The 9,232-nt window shown below is 36.4% G+C and overlaps 3 protein-coding genes across 4 annotated transcripts in view; 1 reads left to right on the top strand and 2 right to left on the bottom strand.

Annotated features, from left to right (window-relative positions):
* LOC104798574 (L-type lectin-domain containing receptor kinase IX.1-like) overlaps positions 1-2,131 on the bottom strand; it is a 6,102-nt gene extending 3,971 nt beyond the window's left edge. Inside the window, exon 1 of the mRNA XM_010520737.2 lies at positions 5-2,131. Coding sequence (XP_010519039.1) covers positions 5-1,272 — 1,268 coding nt within the window. The 5' untranslated portion in view covers positions 1,273-2,131. The remainder of the gene's footprint in view (positions 1-4) is intronic.
* Positions 2,132-4,901: 2,770 nt separating this feature from the next.
* Positions 4,902-7,299, top strand: LOC104798533 (agamous-like MADS-box protein AGL21). 2 transcript variants are annotated; one of them, XM_010520668.2, is made up of 7 exons: positions 4,902-5,250; positions 5,941-6,019; positions 6,132-6,193; positions 6,316-6,415; positions 6,555-6,596; positions 6,752-6,835; positions 6,972-7,299. In XM_010520668.2, exons 1-7 carry the CDS (start codon positions 5,069-5,071, stop codon positions 7,104-7,106), a joined length of 684 nt encoding a protein of 227 aa, XP_010518970.1. In that variant the 5' UTR covers positions 4,902-5,068; the 3' UTR covers positions 7,107-7,299. The 2 variants fall into 2 exon arrangements, with proteins under 2 accessions (XP_010518970.1, XP_010518976.1); XM_010520674.2 differs by having other exon boundaries at positions 6,752-6,859; positions 6,972-7,051.
* Positions 7,300-8,198: 899 nt separating this feature from the next.
* LOC109116076 lies at positions 8,199-8,787 on the bottom strand. Its single transcript, XM_019200860.1, has one exon. The coding sequence runs from the start codon at positions 8,689-8,691 to the stop codon at positions 8,338-8,340; it is 354 nt and encodes a 117-aa protein (XP_019056405.1). The 5' UTR covers positions 8,692-8,787; the 3' UTR covers positions 8,199-8,337.
* Positions 8,788-9,232: the final 445 nt, after the last annotated feature.

The following is a 9,232-nucleotide window of genomic DNA, read 5'->3' as shown; positions in this document are numbered from 1 at the left end:
CAGCAGGAACTCATCCTTCTCATGGCACCAACCAATGAGTTGCACCAGGTTGCGATGTCTCAGGCTACTGATGATCTTGACCTCGGTTATGAACTCTCTCCTCCCCTGTTTAGACCCGCCTGCAAATTTCTTCACGGCAACCATCATATCTATGTCCTTAAAGTACCCTCTGTAAACTGCTCCAAATCCTCCTTCACCGAGTTTCCTTTCATCCGAGAAGTTGTTGGTAGCTGATGCAACATCTTTGTAAGAAAATCGTCTTGGCCCTGCTCCTCGTTCGAGATCTTCATTTATCGATGTCAAGTTTGTAGCCTCTCCTGCTTTCTTCTTTCTTTGCCTCCGTTTCAAGATGATAACGATCGTGACAACCAGAAAGGTCAGGAGGACAAAACCAGAAATCGAAACACCGATTATCACCGCTGTCCTGTCAGGAGTTTTCTCTGCATCTTGTATATCTAAGGGTGAACTGAAGTCCCAGGATAACAGTCTATGCCCCTCCGCACTCGATCCAGTTGCAGCCGAGAACCCGATCGTAACTTCTGATGGCAGAACCTTTGCAAGATCAATGATGTAAGAAAGGCTTGTTCTCTCCCTAGGATCAGATGTCAATTCGTATGTCCAAGAGACACTCAGATTCCGCTGAGCTGAATTGTAAGAGATCCGCGCATGACCTATATCTTGGCTGTGCAAGCTTGCGTTCCAGGAAGTGTAATTTGCGGAAAAAAGCGAATTATTGTTGATTCCAACATGAGATTGAAAACCGCGAGGATCCCATTCTGAATTGTAGAATGTGTCGAATTCAATGTGAACAAGCGGGAACAAAGAGGAGCGCACACCGGTTTGATTGAATAGACCCAAGAAACCAGTAGCGGAGTTGGGAAGGATTTGGATTCCAACCGGAGCAAGGAAGAAACTGAACCCGTGACCATACTGAGAAAGGTTACGGGTATCGATCCTGAAGGAGAAACGTGTGGTAAAATCCGAAGACTGACCCGTTGCAGGATCCCAAAGAGGGACCTTCCTAGCATAAGTAGCCCAACCAACACGACATGTATAATCAACATTGTTGAATTCGATGGCGTCGTTTGGTGTTGCATCTCCTTGGTAAGCGATGTCAGGATTACCTGGCTCAAAACGAGAAAAGTTAAACTGAACCGAGTGAACAAAAGGGAGGATGAGAAGGAATGAGAACAAGAAACAAGTGGACATGGTGTTGAATGCAGAAGCAGCTACAGAACAAGAGATGCAATACTTGAGAGAATAAACAGCCATTTATCAGATCATATGCACAAGGGAAGGGACCCAATATTCTTCCATGATTAGAAAAATGAGTTTATCTGTGAGCCAGCCAAGTTATCTGTAACAGGAACAAAGAATGTAAATAAACTATTATCTAAGCAACCAACATAGTTGACCATGACGATAAACAAATTTTATAGTAGTTTGATTATCCATTGAAGAAGAAGCCAGTAGAACAAGCAACACCTGTTTGAATTTGACATAAAAAAATTAAAAATTCGGACCTTTTGATGTTCTTTCCATGTGATTGATTTGAGAGTGATAAGAATGAATGATTCGCCTCCCAGACATTTTCTCAATTATTGAAAGACCATTGTTATTTTTAATTCTCCAGTCGAAAATGACGCAGACAAAACACGTAAACCTTAAAAAAGTCAGTTTTTGAGCAAGCTTCATAGGAGACCAAACTCAACTTACTCCATATGTCTCAGCACCACGGTTGTTAGTCCTGTCGCAGACTGTTGAAAAAGGATCGAGATTTGTTTTCCTGCGAGGCAATGATAAGAATGCAAAGTTGAATGGGAGAGTTCTGCTTGTAAAAGAAGCAACAAACAAAAGCAAGAGAGATCAGTTAGTCACTCATCCGTATATATGGACGTTTGATCGATACATATAGAAGGATAGGAATGTCTATTTGGTAAGTCGGAGTCATTAAACAACATAAAGTAACTGAGAGGTCTTGTGAAAACATTATTGAAACGTACCTGGAAGACGTGTCTGTGTGTCCTAAGTTTGGAATAAGACAATGCGAAGATGAAGAATTGGGTAATAACAACATAAAACAAGAACACGATTGCATTCAAAAGGGGAATTTTACAAAATATTTGTCATAACACACATAAACCACAAACCAAAGACCAAACATAGGTATCTGGCTTAATTCCATGGCAGAACACATTGGTTGTGTAAACTCGTATTCCAGGAAGTGTAGTTAGAAGAAGAAAGGGAATTCTTGTTGATCCCCACATGAGACTGGACATCAAGAGGATGAGAGGATCCCATTCAAAAATATAAAAGCTATCGAATTCAATATGAACAAGTGGGAAACGAGATGAGTAGACATTGGTATCGTTAAAAAGACCCAAGAAACCACTGGCTGAGTTGGGAGGGATTTGGAGTCCCACAGGACCAAGAAAGAAAGCAAACCCATGGCCATACTCTGTAAGGTTACGGGTATCGATCCTGAAGGAGAAACTGGTACTAAAATCAGAAGGTCTCCCGGTATTAGGATCCCAAATAGAAACCTCCTTAGTATACGTAGCCCAACCAACACGGCAGGTATAACCAACATTGTTTAATTCAATCGCCCCATTTGGTGTTGCATCTCCTTGGTATGCTATTTCGGGATCACCTGATGAAAAACGAGAAATGTTAAACTGAAGGACTGAGTCAACGAAAGGGAGAACAAGAAGTAAGGAACAGAACAAGATTGAGTTGGCCATTGTGCTGGTAGAAGGAAGGAACTGAAAGCACCAGAGAACAAGACGGTCACAACTACATGTAGAATTATCATCAACTCCACCAACGGTCAAATTTCAAGAAATTGTTCCACAAGATCTAAAAAAGAGTCAACGAAGAAACAACTTACAAAATTAAGCTTAAGTAAGAGCCAACTCAACCTAAGATTAACCGAATCCCTGCAACCAAGGAAGGCTTTTTCTTTGTTAAATAAAAAATATAACTGTAGCAGGTAGAGACATGACATCAACCACCAAAGAAACCGGCCTCAAGAATAAACAAATCATGTATGATTCTTCGTGGAAGAACAAACCCATGAACTGAGCAAACATCATTTTGAGCATGACACGGAATTCACAGAGGAAAAGTCAACATTTTTAAAATTTTGGAGGCTTGAATCATACGGAAAACGATCGTGATTCGACAGAGTCAACATAAACAATCTGCTACTTCTACCGCCGATATCACAATCACGTTGAGGAATTCCAGCGAACACCTGGTGGGCATGACTTAAACTGATTACTAATCACTAAGGCGCTTCATTTTGATTCCTACCGATTCAGAGCGGAAAAAGTGCGAACCTTTTGAAACAAGACTAATACAAAGATCACGATTTCTTGTCTTCCATATGTAAAAATCGAATTTACCAAACAAAATAATCGATACTCCATGCTCGTGCTTCATGAGACCCGGTTGGAAGACTTTGCTGTAGAACCGCCTACAATTTTTCAAAAATGACAAAATAAGCCCCAAACTTTTATACGTTCCTAATAAACCTCCGTGGGTGGAACATTGTCTCATAATTTGGAACCCAAACATCTATAAAGTCTTATTATCACGTAAATTCCATGTTCTATAAGTTGGTGTCAATAAACATTTCGCCGAATATTATATATATGAATCTGCTAATTAAGCCAATTTAAAATTAGATTTGATTTTCGCTGGAAAATAAACCAAAATACCAATTATTACCAGGCAACTGTCCGAAAATGACATGAAATTTTAAAATGTGAGCTTTTTTAATTCTGTATGAATGGTTCTGCAGCGATAAGTTCATAGCATGAAAAAGCCGAACTAGCATATTAATCATAAGGTTGCATTATTTCATAATTTTAAATTATCGCACCGTCTTTCGATTATTTAATTTCAGAAATTTCGCGAATATAAAACAGTTTCCATCTTACGATGAGATAAAAAAGTAAAGAGAGATTCATCGGTTGGAGTAAATCTTGTTGAGGTTAAGACGAACAATTGAGGAACAAACGGTATCTCTTCAAGTTCCCATGAACTCTGAAACCCTAGAATTTTTCAAAATCAGACATTTTATTTACTAAAAATAATTTGATATTAAGAGAATAAAATATAAATCACAATGAACATGATCAAACTCTTTATGCTTTTATTGGTTAATGCATCCAAACTATGTATGATTTCTTGATGATTGACACCTGTTTTTATTTTAATTAATCGAATTCACATCTTCCACTAATTACAGTCCATATTAACGTTTATTTAATTTAACCTCTGATTAATGGGTTAACCCAAGTGCCAAAAATTCAGATCGAGTCTGATTGGACCAATGGGACTGCACCCACGTGGCTTTAAATTCGGAGAGATAATTAGACCATCTGGTTTCATCATTGTATTTTATTTTATTTTCCTAATCGGAAAAAGCGTTTACAATTGTACTTTAAAAATTTTTGGACCGTTTTACAAAGTACATTTAACAAGTCAGAGTTCACCAAATATGTCTTTAGATTTTGATAAATAAAGAAATTATTTTTAATTTTTTTTTCCAGAAATATCTCCTTGTTCATAATAGAACATTGAAATATGCTAAAGACCATACAAAAGAAATGTCGATTAAAGTATTAAAATGGAGTTGACAAATACAACGATATAGATAATAACTGTGCTACCCTGATATAACTGATTTGAAGATTGTTGTAAATGACAGGATTAAAAACAATCATTAGTCATTTTAGAGTTCAAACCGAATCTCGACCGTCCATTTGATTCGTATTATACCCAATAAGACCATATGATCCGACGGTTGGAATTAAACATATGTAAACCCTTGCTTTAGCACGATAATTAAATAAAATTAGACCCACTAATTATTAAACTACGCCCTTCCCAAAAAACAAAAACTTTTTCTTGATTAAGGCAAACAAAAACCCTAATCGTTGTTCATTTCCCCCACTAACCAGATCTCTTTTGAGAAAGAGACTACGTTTCTCCTCTTTTGCTTAATCTTGATTAAGTTCTGATTAGAGGAGATTAAACAGAAAAAAGAGTGATTAAACAAAAAATGGGGAGAGGGAAGATTGTGATCCAAAGGATCGATAACTCGGCGAGCAGACAAGTGACATTTTCGAAGCGAAGAAAAGGGTTGATGAAGAAGGCGAAGGAGCTCTCGATTCTCTGTGACGCGGAGGTTGCTCTTCTCATATTCTCCAGCACCGGAAAGCTCCATGAGTTCGCCAGTACCAGGTTTCGTTTCAAAACCCTAATCCCATATACCCCTCGTCTTTACTCTCATACAACAGCATACATATATGTGTATATATTGATGCAAGAACGGATTCTTTGATTATTACAGTAACATCTGTTCTTGTTTTCTCTTGGATGACCCTTTTTCCCATTTATGGATTGGAAGTTTGATTTTCTGGATCCAGCACGATATTTTAAAACGTATTCAGAATCTATGTTAGCCCTAATGAGTGAGAAGGTTCAAAATTATACTTTTTTTTTTTGGGTATCACTACAGTGTATTTCAGATATTGTTTCAGATGTTGTTTCATCTGAAACTATTGTCTGAGACAGATTATGTGTTGTTCTAGATTGAGTTGAGATACGTGTAGAAAAATCTTTGGTTAATTTTTTTGGCTCAAACTGTGAGATTATATAAATCCATTTTACCTTTTTGTTCTGCCAACAAAGTTAATTTGCGCTTATTAAAATCCCTTTTTAGGCTCACTGGACGTCTATTTCAGATTTAGGGTTTGAATCATCCATGGTTAGCATAGTAAATGTTGGATATATATATTCTTTTTGTCAGTTTAGCACTAATGATAGTCATATTTCTTGTTAGTTGGCGAATATGTTCATAAACTTAATGAATCTCTAGACATTACATACAAATATATATATATATCCGTTTTGGTTTAATCATTCATGCAGTGTGAGATCAGTCATCGAACGGTACAATAGCATCAAGGGGGAAGAGCTACAGTTGTTGAACCCCGCTTCAGCGGTGAAGGTACAATACATTATATTTATACGTACAAAAATTCTCACCTACATGTGTATATACGCGTACATGTATGCGCATGCACTTGGTTTCATCATGATCTGGTTAACTATGATGTTAGTTTTGGCAAAGGGAAGCTGCAATGTTAAGGCAACAAGTGCAGAGTTTACATGATAGTTATCGGTACGTATATTAGTACGTAGCTTGATCGATCATATATCCGTGAACATTCGATAGATTATATACATCTATACGTACACCAATATTGAGTAAATATTGATATTACAATAACAATTTACTCATAGACAACTGATAGGCGAAGAACTCGGCCATCTAAGTGTTAAAGATCTCGCAACTTTAGAGAATCAGCTCGAGGCGAGTTTAGGGAGTGTTCGAATGAAAAAGGTAAGACATCTCTATCGTGTTTTTTTTTTCTTTTTTTTTGAAAATAAAAAGTGATTTGATGTTATATATACGTGTGTGTGTGTGTATATATATAACACAACATGATAAAAGATCAGATATAATTTAAGCTTTCGTACAGGAACAAATGCTGTCGGACAGACTGCAATCGCTAAGCGAGAAGGTGCTTAAACAAATTTTAAGACTACATATAGTATCATCTACTTTGATCTATTGATTAATTTCTTGGTTCACTGAATTTACTAATCTGCGTCATATTATATATACATATATATATATATATAATGTGCATTAATTGTTTTTTTTTCATGTTTATAGGGTAATCTCATTTATCAAGAAAATATCGAATTGCACAAGAAGTTGGACCAGATTGGCCAAGAAAATATTGAATTGTACAACAAGGTAGGATGAGGATCTTAAGACTATGTAAGATCAAGTTCACAATAACCTATATATATGTGTGTGTGTGTGTGTATATATATCATGCATTTGATAAGATCAATAGAATCATTTTTTTTTTACCATGCATTGCATGCAGGTTTACGCTTCACGGGACAGCTATGCTATGAACTCCGGCGAAATTGTTCGGTCGTTGGTTAGTGGAGACGGCGGGAGAAATCCCATTCACCTCCAACCAAGCCAGCCTCTAACACCGACCAAAACTAAAGAATAATAAATCATATATCTATACATGCAAATTACATTTAAAAAAAAATATATTTATAAAGGTTAATCAAATTGACCAACGATGAAGAAATCCATAATCTATGTTTTGTAATGTAATTTCATGTATTACGAACTTACAAGATACAGTTGAAAAGAACAGTGCTAGTGTGGAGAGGTAATCACATAATATAATTATGCAATCACCAGTTCCATTGTTCACATAAATATTCCTGGTGTTTTTTTTTTTAATATTTACAAATAGTTTATATATTTTGTTAATTAAATTAAAGATTCATTATTATGAATAGACATAAAGGACGATAAAATTGTGCGACAGGTTAGACCCTGCAAATGATGATGTGATGCATAATGCTAAATCTGAATCTTGTACGGAAATAATTTGATAATTTAATTAATTACGATTCTGTATGTTTTATCACATTTGATGAATTTCTTTGACACGCTTTGGGCAGGGAAGATGCTAAAGTTTTCGTCCTTTACCATAGCGACGTTCTGATACAACCAAAGCTGTGAAAAACATACGAAACGACGCGTTTCGTGTTTTGGACGAAGGGGTGATCTTGACCGTTCAAAGTGATTCGACGGCCCAGATGTTCCAGACAAATCGTTTGGGTTTTCGCGCATCTCCCCCACATGTATCAGTGACAAGTGCAATTATTATTGTTTTTTCGTATGCGACCCTTTCACATAGTCCAATAAAAATTTCCGAAGGCAGTATTATAAAAACATTTTATGATTGTTTTTTAAAAAATTTACTAAGTAATTTTAATATATTTATCTATATGTCATAACTATTACTACACTATCGATTTGATTTTTCAAAAACAAGAAAATCGTGAATTATCATGACCTCAAAACACTAAAGGAATTGTAAAACAGCACGGTCCATTTATTTCGTTATAGATTTTAGCATCCAATATTGTTAGGTAGTTCTTAAAACCGATATATCGTTTTAAATTAGTTTGAGCATATTTAAAGTCCGAATATTTTTCGTCAAGAATAGAAATTGTTAATATCCAGAGATCTGTGCATAACTATAATATGTAAGTAGTAGTCAATGATGATCAAGACAACGATAGATCATATATATGGATTCACCAGTCGTGAAAAACATTAGGTTATAATCGATCCACATCTCATTAATTACTTTCCGTGATGAAACTTAAAAACAAAAAACAAAACATATTTACGATATATATATAAATAGAATAATGAAATCATCGAAGGGGAGACCGTCGAGGATCAATGGAACCGTCGTGCAAGTGGCAGCCATCGTCGAAGTTCTGGGAATAGCTCAGAGCATCATAATGAAATCTCATCATGGATCTGTTGTTGGAGTTGCCACACTCTTGAACCAATATCCTTCTTATCAGCCTCCTCAATCTCTTGCACGATGATGATCTTGTCGTCTTCTTCTTGCTACCCTCTTCGTTCTTGTTCTTGCCGTTGTAATAATCGATTCGAGAGTACTGCGTTTCGCTGTGGATCAACGAGAGACAAGACGACGGCGAACTCATGCACTTTCCGGTGAGGTACGGCGACCTCCGGTGGCCGGCGATATCTCTCTCCATCTGCAAACACACAAGTGGTTCTCCTTTGTATTCTGGGTGTGGGATATATAGTTATATACTATAGTGAGATATTGTATTGGTCGTAAACATGAGGGGTAAACTTAGATTATATAGACTTGAAAATAAAATTTAAAAAAAAAAGGATATTACGACGAGAAAGAAAGTCTAGGTGGTCTGAGATATGTGTGTGTAGGGTCATCAATAATATTTTTTTTTAAAATTTTTGACATGCATGGGTAAGTGAGTCCATTCTTAAATGTAATCTATATATTTTAACATGAAGGGATGGATAGATTTGACGCAATATACGTCCAAAACAGATCAATGCAACAGAATAAAGTGATATCAGATCGGATCGGCGTGGTTACAATACAACTTGGAAGGAACCTTATCCCGAATCCAAGAAACTGTATCTCTTTTAAAAGCATACAAAAAACAAGATTCAGATGATATTTGTTTTATATCGGGCAATTTGTTTAAGTAACGAGGGAAAAAACAGTATAAACAGGGGTGAAAAGATAAACGGAACAGGGGGGGGGGG

The sequence above is a fragment of the Tarenaya hassleriana genome, unplaced genomic scaffold (genome assembly GCF_000463585.1).
Source record: "Tarenaya hassleriana unplaced genomic scaffold, ASM46358v1 Cleome10, whole genome shotgun sequence".
Lineage (NCBI taxonomy): Eukaryota > Viridiplantae > Streptophyta > Magnoliopsida > Brassicales > Cleomaceae > Tarenaya > Tarenaya hassleriana.
The sequence above is the reverse complement of the archived record's forward strand: the minus strand, read 5'-3'. Positions and strand labels throughout refer to the sequence as shown.